The following is a 16,139-nucleotide window of genomic DNA, read 5'->3' on the forward strand; positions in this document are numbered from 1 at the left end:
TTGAAGGAAAAACAAAATTTAGCGAGGCGAAGTGAAGTGGAACAAGGATCAGCAAAGCCCCAGGTTTGTGCTGAATACAGGAACTTGGAAAAGTACAAGAGCAATCTGATGTTTCTAATACGGCAAAGTACAAGGAGGAGAGCGCCGAGCCCATCACAAAGTAGCTTGGATGATAACAACAATAATAAATTCCTAAGTGAACTATTAGTTAAAGCTAAAAATTTGAGTTGGACTCTAATAAAAGTCGCCCCCACCTCGGCCCCGGCTCTGCACAGGTGCGAGAAAGCAGCAAGTACCGTGCGGCGGAACGGATTTTTCGGGCGGTGGGGGCGCGTTTCCGGAACGGACCGGGGAAAGGAAGTGCGCTACATTATCTAAGGCACCCGCGCCCGGCTTCCGCGGGTTTGGTATTGCGACGGTCGCGTCCGGGCTGCCAGGGGCTGGCCTGAGCCCTTGGGTCTCTGGTGACGCGTAGAGGCGGCCGCAGGCTCAGGACCTGCTCGTTTCCGCCTCGGACGCCACGGGCTGACCTTGGCCGCTGCTCGTTGGCTGTTCTTGCTGACCTTGGTCCAGGGTCGGAGCCGATGGCAGCTTGGGCCGCCGTCAGCCTGAGCAGGGTCGCTGCCCGGTGCTTGCCGGGGGCGCGAGGCCCCGGGGTCCGGGCGGCTCTTCCGCCCACCCTCGCGGCTTCCCAGCCTGAGCCCACGGGCTGTACCCCCGCTCTGGGCAGGACGCTGCACCTCACCGCGGCGGTCCCCGCCGGGCACAACAAGTGGTCCAAAGTCCGGCATATCAAGGGTCCCAAGGACGCCGAAAGGAGTCGCATCTTCTCCAAGCTCTGTTTGAGCATCCGCCTGGCAGTTAAAGGTAAGTCACCCGCTGCTGCCCTCTCTGCGCCCACAGCTAAACCAGCCCCCCCCCAACCTTGGTCCTTCATATCCTTTTCTTTCCCTAATTCCCACTTCATAAACGCTCAGGGCACCTACCTACATTGTATGTCTCCACTCAGCTTTCCAGATGCTGAGCACCGGCCTGCGTGGCAGGGAGTTGCTCTTAGGATGATAATGGTAAAAGTGAATTCATTCTAGTGCGTAGCCGGGTACTTCATGGAAACAGACCCTAAGAGTAAGGTCACATGTGTATCTTGCCTGAAGAGACAAATCAAGCCTCTAGTCCCCTCTGGTAGCACATAGGCTGTGGCAGGGGCATGGAGTAAATCTATTACTGGCCCAGTCTCAGTTTGCTTCATTAGGGTTTCCTAAGAAGACACATTTACTGGAAGGTAAGTTTGCAACCTTGTCTTTTTCAATTGTGTAGCCACTGCAAGAGGACTTTTTTGTTTTTGTATTTAGTGTCAGATACCTGTAGGAGTGGAGAAAAAAGTCCTGTAAAAATCATGGACTTTGAGGTCAAGAAGACTTGGTTTCTGTCACTTACTAACTGTATGACCTTGAGCAAATGCTTAACCTTGCTGAGTTTCAGTTTCCTTCTGTAAAACTCGGATAGTACCCACCGTATGGTCGTTTCTGGCACATAATAGGCACTCAGTAAATACTAATTTACCCCTAGAACTCATGCCTGATAATTCTCTTGGCTTCCTTCTAAATTCTTGATAACTGAGTGAGATCAACACTATTGAGTGCTTGTTATATGCACTGGTAACACAGAATAATGAGGTATAGCCCCTACCCTGAGAGACAGCATGATTACCTGCTGTCATACGAGCATTTCAATAATTACACACAAAATAGTAGAGTCACAGCAAGGGGTATTAATAAGTCCAGGAAATGTTGGTACCATTTTCATCCCTTACCTCTTCATCTGATGCAAAGTGGTATTTGCTGAAACCTAGCAGAAAGATATCCATCATTAAAGAGTGAATTAGAGGGGCACCTGGGTGGCTCAGTCGTTAAGCATCTGCCTTCGGCTCAGGTCATGATCCCAGGGTCCTGGGATCGAGCCCCGCATCGGGCTCCCTGCTCCGCGGGAAGCCTGCTTCTCCCTCTCCCACTCCCCCTGCTTGTGTTCCCTCTCTCGCTGTGTCTCTCTCTGTCAAATAAATAAAATCTTAAAAAAAAAATAAAGAGTGAATTAGAAACTTCTTTTCCAAAATACTTCTCCATATTCCATTTAAACACTGAATAAATATTCTAAATTAACTGAGAGCCAAGTGGTGACTTGCTGCTTTTTTGGCTGGGGGTGGGTAGAATGGCAGAAATCCCTTCTTTCTCCCCAGCTATAATGAGATGTGTTCACTCACTCTTTTCTCTCTATCTCAGAAGGAGGCCCCAATCCTGAGCACAACAGCAGTCTGGCCAACATCTTAGAGGTGTGTCGCAGCAAGCACATGCCCAAGTCAACGATTGAGGCATCGCTGAAAATGGGGGTGTGTCCTCAGTTTGACTTCTTGTTATTGATCACAGCCCTCCAGGGCCCATGTCTGGAAGGCCACCAAACACTCCTTAGATTATCAAGAGAGACGGGTAGCATTGTGGTTGATACCCTCAATACAGAGCCTTCTGGTGGCTCTCTGACCTTGGACATTGGTTATGGGCGTACAATCAGGAATAGGATGAATAGACAATGTACAGAACCAGACGGCCTAGGACTACTCAGCCAAAGTGTGAGGAGATGAGATAGAAAGAAGGGGCTACAATGTGGGGAATGTTAGATTGAGGAAGGGTGTGTTTTTCAGGTATTTATGCCCTAAAGGAGAAGAGCCAGTAGAAAGGGAGACGGGACATTAGTGATGGTGGGAGGGGCAGGGTTAGAGCCCAGTAATGGGAATTGTCTTTGAGCCCAGGTGAGAGGACACCTCTTCCTCTGGGACAGTAGGAAGGATTTGAAGAAGTGATAAGCATCTTAATAGCTAATAATTATTGAGTGCTTACTCTAGGCCAACCACTTTGAAAGAACTTTGTATGCATTATCTCACTGAATCCTCAAAACAACCTTAAGTGGAAACTGAGACACAGAAAGATTAGGTGACCAAGTCCCATGGAAAATGACAGGCTTGAAACCAGACAGACTCTAGAACCTGTTCTCTAACCATTATACATACACATGCCTTCATGTGGGCTTTGGTGCGGATAAAGTGGAAGTAGAGGATTTTTCCCCACCTGCTGATCTTTTATTTCCTTTGTGAAAGAAGAAGGAAGAAATTGTCATTTGAGAGTTCCTGGAAAGGCAGCGGTGCTGGGAGAGAGTGGTGAAGGTCAGATGTGTGGGCAAGGGATGAGTGGAGGCGGCACGGGAGGTCCAATGAGACTGGTCACTAGACCTTTGATGAATTGTTTGAATTTTGTGGCCATGCTATTTTCAGTGGTTCTTAATGATAGGGCCCAGGTGTGCTATTTCCTAAAGCGATACTCAGCACCCCAGGCATAGGAGACTTCACAGGTGGTTTCATGCGGGTTGGGTGTAGGAGGATGAGTCTTGGTAGGAGTGTGGGGGGTGGTGTGTGTGTTAGATGTGGGATTCAGCTGGGACAGGGAGGAAATGAAACTAGGAGATGACTGATTGTTCAGGGACCAGAGAAACAGACTCCCTTCCCAGTAAGGGGCCGTACTTGTAATTACTTCAAAAGTTGGTCCCAAAGGGCCACTTCTCAAAGGTGGGGGGGGGGGCGGCGACAATAAAGATTTGAGACCCTAAGCTGTACCCCAGAGTGCCCATCCCATGGAGTCAGTATCTGTGTTCCGGGCTAGGGTGCAAGAGGGAATTGGGAAACAGGAAAATGTGCTCATGTTGTTTATTGCAGAAAACCAAGGATGTTTATTTGCTGTATGAGGGCCGAGGCCCTGGTGGCTCTTCTCTGCTCATTGAGGCATTATCTAACAGTGGCTCCAAGTGCTATTCAGACATCAGACATATCCTGAACAAGAATGGGTAGGTGTAGGTCTGGGGAGAGTGGAAGGGTATGAAGCCTTGAGGTTCCAATTCTTTGCAAGGAAAGTACAGTTGTTCCTGGTGGTGTTTCAAGTTGTAAGCATACTTCATCCTTAGCAGAATCCAAATGGGATCATTTATTTTCCCTTAATTCGTTCTGTACTAGGCAGGACCCAGAAGACTTGTTCATCAGGTGGAGAAGAGGCCCTTTGTCCCATTTTTCCCTTCTATAGCCATATGATGTCCAGGTCTTAAAATGTAGCACCAAGACTGGAATCTTAAATGATGAGCAACGTCTTTGCATCCACTAAACTGCAATCAGGGCAGAAAGAAGGGGATGGGAATATGTTTGGATTTTTCCCTTGCCTGGTGGTAGCTGCATATTCTCCTTCAGAAGTATGTATGTCTATATTCCAAAGGCTGGGTGAGAAATAGAGTGATTAGAATGCGGTGCTATGTGGGGCTGAGGTCTACAGGCATTCAGTCTGGCGTGTTTCCTTTCCTTTGAGGGGAATGATGGCTGATGGAGCTCGCCACTGTTTTGACAAAAAGGGGGTGATCGTGGTTGGAGTGGAGGACAGAGAGAAGAAAGCTGTGAACCTAGAGCATGCCCTGGAGCTGGCAATCGAAGCAGGAGCTGAAGATGTCAAGGAAACTGAAGACGAAGAGGAAAAGAACATTTTTAAAGTGAGTATGAAGCTTGACGTTTGGTGGACTTTCGAGAGGGTCCTAATAGATGCATTAAGGCGTGCTTCTTTCTGTTTCTTCTTTCTCATGCGCTGGGGTACAAGTGACATAAAGAGTTCACGTATTGCATAAGCATTTATTAAGCAAATACTAGATAGGGCTTACTCAGGACTACTAGAAGGATTCAGAACTCTGAAAAAACACAGTGATTCATACAGTAGTTCCATTCAGGTTTTGCAGAGTTCTGACTGGCTTTATTCTGCTATCTCCTGGCCCCTCACCTCTTGACTTTCTTTTGTCCCTAGTTTATTTGTGATGCCTCTTCACTGCATCAAGTGAGGAAGAAGCTGGACTCCCTGGGCTTGTGTTCGGTGTCCTGTTCACTAGAATTCATCCCCAACACAAAGGTGCAGCTGGCTGACCCCGACCTGGAGCAGGCCGCCCTTCTCATCCAGGCTCTTGGCAGCCATGACGACGTGATCCAGGTCTATGACAACATTGAGTAACCAGGCTCTATGTGCCCCCGGGGGCCTTCTTAGGCAACTGGCAGGTCATTCTGGAGCACAGGCTTCTGCAGCGACTCTGAGACTGAAGCAGATTGGAGGCCTAGCAGGTTAGGAGGCAGAAAACCAAGACCTTTGGCAGCTTTGTGGCCAAGGGAATCACCATCTCCGTGGGGCCTCTTTGTCAGCTCTGCTGGTGTCTCAGAGCCCTCCTGGCTGCAGGGTGGAGCCAGCCGGCTAACCAGACTCTGATCTTAGGAAGTTGGCCCTTGTGGGCATGGCAGGTGCCCTGAGGGCCCTTGTACTAGAAACTGCTCTTAAATAATGTGACTGATCTGAGTTGCTATACTCCTGTTGTGTGGCTCTTGAGTTTTCCTGGGTTTTTATCCAGCTGTTGGGATGCTCTTGACTTCCTTTGAAGTCTATAAGTTTAGTTTCACTACTCCAGTCCCAGGCCTTTTTTTTTTTTTTTTTTTTTTTTTTTGACCAGAGAAATGTAGCTCTCTACAGGCACCACTCTGTGCTCTAATGCTGGTCTGGTGGCCTAAAGCTGTCATTAATCATGCAAATAGTATTTGTCAAACACCTGCGTACCAGGAACTGCACTTAACCAGGAGCACAAGCTGTTCAGTTGGTGCCCTGTGTTAGATCCTGCTCTAAGACATAGGACCTCAGAGGTCAGACACAGGACTGCTGTCTGCTGGAACTACCCTAGGGCAGTGTGAACTGCTGTGTATGCATCCTTGTTCTCTTCTTGGGGCCTCTGTGCCCTCCTTCTGCCAGACAGCTTAAGGCTCTATCTAACACAGTAGGAAATCAAGTGCCAATGATAAGGGACTCCCAGGCCCTGCTTCACCCAGGCCCCATGTGTTCTGAGATTGGTCAGAGCAGACCTGTCAGCAGACTGGACTGCTCTCAGGAAAGGCTACGCCAAGCTGGCTTTGAAAGCTACTTGATCGCCAGAATGCCCGCCCTAGTTCCTTTTCATCCCTGCTGCCAAATGATGCGGCACGGAACTGGAGAGGAAATGAGAGTAGAAGGAGGGTGAAGGACTGAGTCAGAGCCTAGCCAGCTGGGAAAGAGGACCCTTCGTACCTTTGGCTCCTAAGTGTCACTTTTGGGTTTAGAGAGACCAGGAGTGCCAGTCACCTGTGCAGGGGCCTGTCACACATGTCAGGCCTGGAGTGGCTTTTTGATCATTTATTCTCCCTTAATTCGTTCTGTACTAGGCAGGACCCAGAAGACTTGTTCATCAGGTGGAGAAGGGGCCCTTTGTCCCATTTTTCCCTTCTATAACCATATGATGTCCAGGTCTTAAAATGTAGCACCAAGACTGGAATCTTAAATGATGAGCAACATCTTTGCATCCACTAAACTGCAATCAGGGCAGAAAGAAGGGGATGGGGATATGTTTGGATTTTTCCCTTGCCTGGTGGTAGCTACATAATCTCCTTCAGAAGTATGTATGTCTATATTCCAAAGGCTGGGTGAGAAATGGCTTTTTTTTTTTTTTTAAAGATTTTATTTATTTATTTGAGACAGAGAGAATGAGAGAGAGAGAGCACATGAGAGGGAGGAGGGTCAGAGGGAGAAGCAGACTCCCCGCCGAGCAGGGAGCCCGATGCAGGACTCGATCCAGGGACTCCAGGATCATGACCTGAGCCGAAGGCAGTCGCTCAACCAACTGAGCCACCCAGGCGCCCGAGAAATGGCTTTTTGATCCCTGTTACTCACCTACTCATAAGTCGTGTAAGCCAGTTCTGAGATCAGAGTAATTTTCCTGAAGGAGCTTCAGGTAAATGAGGAGAACAAAAACCAAATTGGCTGGCTATAAATAATAACTTCAGCTTCTAGAAAAACAGATTACTAATTCCATGATGACTTTAACAGTTGGAGAGCAAAGGCTAAGGAAAGAAAAACCAATGAAATAACCCACAAAATGCCAAAGCATATCTCTTATACCTAATTTCATAATCATGATACCACCTGGCATTCTTTAGTTTTTTTTTTTAAGATTTATTTATTTGTGAGCGAGAGAGCAGGGGGAGGGGCAGAGGGAGAGAGAGAGAATCCCAAGCAGGCTCCACACTCAGCACTGAGCCCAACGCAGGGTTCGATCTTATGACCCTGAGATCATGACCTGAGCTGAAATCAAGAGTTGGATGCTTAACCAACTGAGCCACCCAGGTGCCCCACATTCTTTAGTTTTTAAAGGAGATAACTCATCCAAATAGTGCACTTCAAAGTTTAAGTGCTGCTTTGTAATTTATAAGATACTTTTACATGTTATTTATTTTATTTTCACAGCAAACCTATAAAATAATCAGGCCAAGTATTTTATGCACAAATGGTCTCATAGCCAAGCAGGTGAGAATAGGTCTAATACTACACCTTACATTGATAGACCTTGGTTTATAAAAATAGCTGTTTTGTAAATGTTTAATATAATTATAATTTGGAAGAATCTGATAATTTCTGATCTGAGAAATATGCACCAGGAGAGTCTGCTCTGGTAGGGAACTTGGCTATTCATGTGAATAGTCCTCTAATGTAATAGATAGGATTTGCTAATAAGGATTTTTGTGTAACCAGTTTTCTTACAGCAAGGCTTTGAATGGCTCTGCACTGACCCCTGGTGGTGCCCTGCAGTCTTTCCTGTGGCTGATATGGGAAAGGCAGAAATGAAGCCTTATTTGGACCTGTTCTGCCTCTAAGACTGCTAAAGAGACCCTTAGCTACATAGGTTAAATAGTTAAGTAACTATTTAACTGAAAAGTTAAGTAGAGAGGATATGCATTATTCTGCCACTAAAAATTATTTTTTGAAGAAATTTTATGTCAGAAAATGTTTACAATGTAAAGTGGAAAACAAAGATGTAAAGCTATGTGTATAATATGGTCCCAATTTTAAAAATATAGTCATACTTTATGAACTCTAAAAGAAAAAGAGTAGAAGGAAGTGTATCAGAATCTCAAAACTGGTTATCTCTCGGTGGTGATGTTATCACTGAGTTTTATTTTCTATAATCATATATTTTATCAGGGGAAACATTTTTAAAAAAAGAAAACTAGTCACATTATTGTCCAGCTAGGGTGACAGCAGGTGAGAGGCCAGGAGTCAGGCATACCTTAAACTCCAAAGAATGAGATCTGGTCTTGGCTTGGCCTTATCTTTGGTCATTGTCTTAGCAGACAAAATCGTTCAGTGCTTTGCAGCTGGCTTCAGCTCACTTTCAAGTGACCTTTCCATGGGATGGGAGTATTTGTGACAGGTTCCGTCCATAGCCTTGACTCTCACAAGAAGCGTTCACGTGGTACGTAGCCGCCTTCCCTCTGCCAGAGGCCCCAGCTAAATCTAACAGGAACCATGAAGGCTCTGCTTCCAGCCCACAATGGAAATTCAGCCATGGCCTGAGTTACTCTTTTGTTTTTTTGTTTTGTTTTGTTTTACTCTCTGAAACTTATAGCACAACAGTGAATAAAACTTCACACTCGAAGAAACCCCAACTTGTAGACTTTTATTTGAATCCCTGGGGACTCCTCTGGAGCCGTTCTGAAGAGGAAATAAATGAGCCAGTAGGTCTGGCAAGAGTGAGTGTTATGACAGATACCATACTAGTCTTGACCGGAACCGCTTTCTCCCCTTATGCCCTCCCCAGACGCTGAACAGGATAGTAGTTTTTGCTTTTCCGCTTTTTGTCTTTCTTTTGTCCATGTGAAAGAGGTCTGTGTTTTTGGAATGAATAAGTGACCCTCAAATGGAGGGATTCCCTACCCCCTTCCTCCTAAGCTATAACCACCATTAGCAATCTACTCTGTATTATTTTACTCCTTGGAACCAATCTGCTGGGGAACAGATTTAAACTCTGCCAATTGCCAGCAACCTTGGACAAAAATTTAACCTCTTTGCATCTATTTCCTCGTCTATAAAATGAGGACAATAGTACCTATATCATAGGGCTATTTTGACAAGTAGGTTAACATATGTTAAGCACTTAAAACAGTGCCTGGCAATAGTAAGTGCTCAATAAATGTTGGCCTTTCCCTCACCCCCACTAAGTATGAATGAACATTTTTTAAAACTGAAATGTGATCACCTTCTACATTTCTGCTTTATAAGTTGTTTTTGTTTTTTTCATTTCACAGTGTATCCTGGATGCTGCAATGAACATTACTTACCTTTCCTCACTTGCCTAGTGTTCCTTAGGATAAATTTATAGAAATGGAATTTCTAAATGAAAAGCAATTTTTCCCTATTAGTTAATGTCAATAATATATAAAATATTACAGTTGTAAAAATCTTCTCTGAGGTAGACATCATTCCTTAATAATGCAGATAAAATAACTGGTTGAACTAGTGATCTGAATATATTCTTTACCTCTGAATTAAAAGGACTTTCATTAGGGGCGCCTGGGTGGCTCACTTGGTTAAGCGTCTGCCTTTAGTTCAGATCATGATCTCGGGGTTCTGGGATCGAGCCCTGCATTGGGCTCCCTGCTCAGTGGGGAGTCTGCTTCTCCCTCTGCCCCCACTCATGCTCACTCTTTCTTCTCAAATAAATAAATAAAAATAAATAAAATCTTTAAAAAAAAAGAATTTTCACCAAATCAGGTGGTAGCTTTGTTGGGTTTTTTCTTTCTTCTTCTTTTTTTTTTTTTTCCAGAGAGCATGCACATAAGCAGGGGTGGGGGGCAGAGGGAGAGAGAAAGAGAATCTTAAGCAGGCTTCACACCCAGCTCGGAGCCTGACGCAGGGCTCAGTCTTGACGCTGAGATCATGACCTGAGCCGAAGTCAAGAGTCTGACCCTTAACCAACTGAGCCACCCAAGCACCCCTTGTTTTCTTGTTTAATACCAAATTCATTGAGCTATCCCTGAAAAGAATTCATTCATGTTTATTATTCCCTATCTCGTGTCCAAGTATCCCTATGCTCTTGAAAGAAAAAAAGGAAAATGTTCAGCTGGTATATCAGGCTGCCTGAAGCCCTGAGCATTAGGGGCAGGTTGTGATCCTTGGGATCAGGTATGACTCGGGTACTTAACCAGGGGCATCTACTCAGTGTGAAACCGGGGGAACAGACTTGAGAAGGCATGGCCCAGATGGGAGGCTTCACATGGGGAAAATGAAGAGTGAGGAGAGAAACAATATAGAAAGAGAAAAAAATAAACTAAAAGGGCACACTTGTGGAGATTACATTCAACTACTAACAACCCCAGTTGAGGTTCACTTATTCAAGAAAATGTTTGTTTTTTAAATGAAATGTTTGTTTTTTAAATGTACTGTGAAAGATGCTCGGCATACCAATTTGAATGACAGCTTCTGTCTCTATGCTTACTTCCTTAAAGGCAGTTACAACAGAGTGGGATAGGTGCTTTGATAAAGAAAGTACTAGGTGCTCTGGTACCCAGAATTGTGAGTATTTGTCTGGAAGGGTTTCATGGAGGGAGTGATGTTCAGGCTTAGTTCTTTCCTGAAAGAATGGGGGTGGGGGGAAGAGTGGAGGAGAAGAGTGTTTAAAACAAAATAGCAGATGCAGAGGTGTGGAGGCGAGATGAACTCCAGTGGTTCCGTGTGGCCAGAACATAGAATTTGAATGATGGGGCTGGCAGAGGTGGGAAATGGAAAAGCTTGTGGCTAGAGAGACATAGCCTGAGTCCTGAAGGGCCTTCTTAACTACATCCACATATTTGACTTATCCTAAGGGCAATAGGAAACTATAAAGTTTTTAAGCAGAGCATGACAGGATCAGGTGTCCGTTTTAGAAAGATCACCCTGTGATGTAAGCAGACACTGTTATACTGGGTTTGAACTAGAATGGTGGAGCTGAGGGTGGGAGAGGAATGGACAGATTGGTAAGGTTAGCTGTGGGAGGAGGGAAATGGAGAGGAAGAGTTCTCCAAGGTAGAGAGTTCACAGAGCCAACTTGTGAAACTGAAGATGGCAGAGGAAATACGGAACTATGGAGGAAAATGATGAATTCAGTTTGGACCTGTAGAATTTGAGGTGCCTATGGGAGGCTAGAGGATGATGTCTTGGGAGCTCAGAAGAAAGTCTAGTACGGTAACTTCAGCATGGGAATGTTTGAGATGGCTGTTAAGAGACAGATAATGAATAAAAAAAAAAAAAAAAGAGACAGATAATGGAAAGGAAGCAGTTACTAGAAGGAAGGAAAGTCATAAGGCTCTTTTCAGCTAAAGACTTATGTGGTTGTACTGTGGTTCTCTACTATGTGTGAGGCACTATTCTAAGTGCTGGTGATAGGATAAGGCAGTAAACAGGACAAAATCCCTGCTGCTACACAGCTTATGTTCATTGTAGTTAGAGGAAAGACAAGTAAAATACAATTTTAGCCACTAAGAAGAAAAATAAGGCAGAATAAAGAATGATGGAGAGGAGAGAGGCTCTTTTGGATGGGGTGCTTAGAAACTCAAAAGAGTTGACATTTGAGCAAAGACCTGAATAAAATGCAGGAATTAGCCATGGGAACACTTTGGGGAAGAGCATTCCAGGTAGAACAAATGGCAAGTGCAAAGGTCCTGAGCTTGATAGGCCCAAAATGTGGTAAGAAGGCAGTGTGGCTGGAAGAGTGATCGTGGGAGAGAGGTAGAGATGAGATAGGAGAGGATGGCAGGGCCAGCTCCTCTTGAGCCTGAAAGGCCATGACAAAGAGTTTGGGTTTTATTCTAAGTGCAACGGGAAGCCATTGGAGGCTTAACAGCAGGACGGTGGCATCTGAATTACATTTTACAAGGATTGCTTTGGCTGCTGTGTAGAGAATCATTTTTTAGGTGACCACAGAGGAAACAAGGTAACGGGTTAGGAGGCTAGGGCAGTCATCCAGGAGAGGGTAGAAGCTTGGACCAGGGTGGTAGTGATGAGAAGTGGTTGGATTCAGATATGTTTTGAAACCAGAGGCAAGAAGACCCGCTGAAGGATTAGATATAGGGGTGTTAGGCAAAGAGCAAAACCAAGGAAGACTTCTAGGTTTGTATTTTAACAATTGGAAAATAGAGGAGCAGGGTGTTTTAGGGGGAGGGGGAAAGGATAAAGAGTTCAGTGTGAAACTTGTGAAATTGGAGATGTGTTTCAGACATTCTAAGAGAAGCTGCTGAATAACCCTTCCAATACAGGCAATGGAGTGAGTACTAGATTTCCACTTGCATAGTTCTGTTTTTCTTTTATATTTATCTCACAGGTCTATAAAATTAAGGGTCAGATATGAGCTTCAGATTGGTAGATTGGGACCTCCAGCACTGGCTTATTACACACATTCTCACCAAGGTGATACCCCAGTGGAGTGAAAAATGATTAAGGGGTGAAAAAAAATCTTAGATAATACAATGGTATGTGGCCTTCAAAGCTCAACCCTACTTGACCAAATCTTATTCCTTAGTATTTAATTTCTCTCATTAGAATTTACATTTAATTAAGTAATGCAAAATTTTCTCCTGGGGGGGGCGGATAATGAAAAAGTTGAGAAACACTGGTCTGGTACAAGAACATGACCTTTGGGTGGCAGATAGACCTGGTATGAATCCTGGCTCTACCACTTGGACATGGTCCTTAACTTCTCTGAGCTTCAATTTCATCATTTAAATGCCAATAGTATTGCTTACCTCAGAGTTATTGGAAAGATTAAATAAGATGATGTGCCTGGCATATAATAAATGACATAATTATTAATTTTCTTTCCCTTTTTTCTTTCTCCCCTTCCCAGAAAAAAGATTATTATAGTTAGGAACTACAATAAACTGGGTAGGGATCTAATCAAGTGGGAGAATGACAGATTTAAAAGCTTGTTGGGGAGGGGGGAAAAAAAAACCGGGACAAGGGGCCTGATTAAATATTGGGGGGAGGAGGGAGTGTAAAGAAAGAGAGGAGTCCAAGATAATTCTTGAGAGATTTGGCACCCAAGGCAAAGCCACCACCAAAGATTCTTAGTTGACGGTTGAAAATGGCATCAGAGGAAGATTATTCCGGCGTCTGATTTGTATTACACCAGAACAAGGACTAGAGGAAGGGAGCCCATATTGATTGTGATGGACTTGGCATCTGAAGACCTGGGTGTATAAAATGTTGAACAATGAGGGTTGGAGAAATTATTTATGGTCATTCTCTATTTTGAAATATGCAGCCAGTACAATTGTTTCGGAACAATATTTCAGTGGCACGGGAAAACACTCATAATAAAATGTAAGCATACTACAAAACAATATGAAGCCATTTTTGTCAAACGTGTATCTTGGTAGGAAAGAGATAAAATTATCCTTGGGGTGCAATTTTTTTTTTTTTTTTTTTTCAGTTTTACTTCGAAGAGCTTGTATTGCTTTCATAACCAAAGAAAAAAAGCTTTTATCCGAAAGAACCTCTCTGACTTTGCCACTTACTGGTGTCGGCCCTGGCCAGCAGCGGAACTCCCAGACTTCCGAGGACCCACATTCCAGTACTACCCCAGCCCCTCGGAGGGTGTGACCCCGGAGGTAGGAGACCCAGGAAAAGGCGGGCAGTGGTGAGGCCGCCCCTGCCTCCGGGCAAGCGCAGCGTCCGGACCGGAGGACTTGTCAGGGGATCGGGCGGCAGAGGTGGCCACAGGCCGGGAAGCGCTCAGAGCCTGAACCCTCCCCGCTTATTGCGCGCCCGGTGCGGGCACAGGGAGGAGCAGGACGCCGGGCTCAGGGGCCACCCTGGCGGCCGAGAGCAGGGAGGGAGGGAGGCCGACGGCCCCTCCAGCCGCTTTCCCAAACTCCAGCCCCAAAGTAGCCGGAGGGGAACAGCGCCAGCCCGCGCGCCCGCCGAGCCTTCAGTGACCCACGGGAGGTGGGAATGTGGGCGGAGCCTCACGCGCGAGCTGTGATTGGAGCAACCAACACCTCCCGGGGAGAGAGGGAGGGCGAGACGGCGAGGGATGCGCAGAGGCGGGTGCTCAGAGCCCTCTGCGTGATTGGCTAGCAGAGAGTGAACCGGGTGCTGTTTCGATGATTGGCAGGCAGTTAGACAGCCCTCGGAAACGGCCTTGGCTTCGCCCATTGGCATCCTACGAGAGTAGGCGGGATTGGTTCATCGTGTGGTGCTGATGATTAGCTGGCGACTGAGAGTTAGGGTGTTGGGGAGAGAGCGGGGTTGGGGGGGCGACTGGGGCAGCGACTTCCTCCCTGTTATTGGCTGGTGAAGTGAGTGGGGGTGGTACGAAGGTCCAGCGACTGCCTGGGATTGGCGGGCGCTGCGGTGAGTGACAGACAAGGGGGCGAGCTGCGCGACCAGCGGTTTGTTTTTCGGAGCGTTCCTGAGGTGGAGAACGGTGGCCGGACGGAGCGACTGAGGGACTGAGAGACTGGCGGGCGGGCGGGCCGAGCGGCGCCGCCGAGGCCGGGCTGGGCCGAGCCGAGGAGCGCCGGGGATGTAGCGGGCCACCCTGCCCATGCCACAGCGCCCGGCCGCGGGCGGAGCCGGAGCCGGAGCCTGGGGAGGCGGCGGGGGCCCCGAGCGCAGCCCGCGCCCCCCGCGCGGAGCCAGGCCCGCTGCCGTCCCCGCCGCCCGGGCCCCCGGCATGCAGCTCCGGCTGCGGAGGTGACACTCGGGCCCGAGCCGCCGCCGCCGCCATCGCCACCATGGGTGAGTGTCGCCACCGCCCCGGCCTGTGCCCGCGCTGCTTCGCGTCGCCCCGCCCCGGGCTGAGGGGAGGAGGACCCTGGGCGGCCGCCTGACAGGCATGGACAGCCCGCCCGGCCCGGGCTGCGGACCGACGGCGCCCGCCCGCCCGCCCCGCTCGCGGCTCGGCGGCCGGGGCGGGGGTTCGGTTTTCCCTGGCCCGCCGGGGCGGTCCCGGCCGGCAGAGCCCACTGGGCAGCCTTCTTCTGGGCCGCGCGGCGGGCTCATCCCGAGGCGGCGGCGGCGGGATCGAGGGCCCGTGCTCGGCGGGGCAGCCAGCTCCGGCCCGAGCGAGCCGGACCGCGAGCCCGAGGGCGGGGGAGCGGGAGCTCAGTGTGGGGCCCGGGCTGGAGGCTGGTGCAGGCCCAGCTGCTGTTGTGTCTTTTCCTTGATTTGCTTTTTTTTCCTGCCTGTGTCATTTCCTTCCCTTTGCTCACACAGGCCGGCCAGCGAGAGTTCCCGGGGCTTGCTCTCGAGCCCTGTGCGCGCCCCAGCGCAGGGGGGAGGGCGTGCGGGGAGATAGGCTGGGAGGTGATTAAAACGGCAATCACTGTTATCAACAGCGCGGTTGAGAAATGCGAGCCGCACGCAGATTGCTGGAGGTTAGGAATTGGTCGGGGACTGCCAGTTAAAATCCACATCCTACTTTTTTGAAAAATCCGGTTGCAGTGTTTTACGTCCATTATTTTTATTTAGCGGTATCCCTGAAATTATGTAACTTTTAAAAGAAGCATTCGCTGCACAAAAGAATCTATGAAATCATTTCCTTTTTATCAATACTTGCAATTTCAGTTGTGAAGATGTAATCTAAGAAACGCTTTTAGTGCCTTCCACACGCGGCATTTGAACTGAATTCTATTTCGTTGTCCTTTTTGGTAATTTAGCAAATGATTATTGGACTAGGTTAAGAAGCAAATAACATTTTAGATGTACTTTGTTTCTCTTGTTGGATCGGTTATTGTGTTCCTGTTGTCCACAATCACAAGTTTTGCAAAGTATTTGGTATTGTCCTAAATAACCATGGAGTAAACCTCAATGAAAGGATCCTTTGCAAAGGCATTCATTGTATCTGTGAAGTGCCATGCATGTGAAGAGGGAACGTTAATATTTGCTTTGCCCTATAGCAAGGTCAGGTCGTTTCGTAGAAGGTTAAGTGTATGCTGTATCACATTGAGCAGATACTGTTTTGCTGCCTGTCTCTACACTGTGCCTTTGAATGAATTGCCTTGTTCTATTCTGCGCTGCCCTTGTACAGTAAAGGATGGGTTTGTTCATTTGCTGGGTTTACTGTTTCCTTCCCATGCTTTGCTTCAAAAGCGCGTGCTCTTCTGGGGTAAGTCTCCTGTGACAGAAAGCATAAAAGGAACCCAGTAAGGCTTGGTATTTAAATACATAATTCAGCAAATACTTACC

General features: G+C 47.3%; 2 protein-coding genes across 7 annotated transcripts in view; both read left to right on the top strand.

The window, feature by feature from the left end:
• Positions 1-368: 368 nt before the first annotated feature.
• Positions 369-8,578, top strand: TACO1 (translational activator of cytochrome c oxidase I). 3 transcript variants are annotated; one of them, XM_036116193.2, is made up of 5 exons: positions 369-867; positions 2,280-2,386; positions 3,761-3,888; positions 4,398-4,575; positions 4,881-8,578. In XM_036116193.2, exons 1-5 carry the CDS (start codon positions 585-587, stop codon positions 5,079-5,081), a joined length of 897 nt encoding a protein of 298 aa, XP_035972086.1. In that variant the 5' UTR covers positions 369-584; the 3' UTR covers positions 5,082-8,578. The 3 variants fall into 3 exon arrangements, with proteins under 3 accessions (XP_035972086.1, XP_035972087.1, XP_077922031.1); XM_036116194.2 differs by having other exon boundaries at positions 2,280-2,329; XM_078065905.1 differs by having other exon boundaries at positions 2,283-2,386.
• MAP3K3 (mitogen-activated protein kinase kinase kinase 3) overlaps positions 6,735-16,139 on the top strand; it is a 71,754-nt gene continuing 62,349 nt past the window's right edge. The window contains exons 1-3 of one of the 4 annotated variants that reach the window (XM_078065902.1): positions 6,735-8,668; positions 9,224-13,271; positions 13,381-13,558. Coding sequence is in view for 2 of the 4 variants with exons in the window: in XM_036116174.2 (XP_035972067.1) it covers positions 14,687-14,690 (4 nt within the window). In the remaining 2 variants the exon portion in view is untranslated. Of the gene's footprint in view, positions 8,669-8,729; positions 13,272-13,380; positions 13,559-14,296; positions 14,691-16,139 lie in introns of those variants that run through there. The other 3 variants (XM_078065901.1, XM_036116174.2, XM_036116176.2) reach the window with 3 other exon arrangements.

Source organism: Halichoerus grypus, chromosome 2, assembly GCF_964656455.1.
Source record: "Halichoerus grypus chromosome 2, mHalGry1.hap1.1, whole genome shotgun sequence".
Taxonomy (NCBI): domain Eukaryota; kingdom Metazoa; phylum Chordata; class Mammalia; order Carnivora; family Phocidae; genus Halichoerus; species Halichoerus grypus.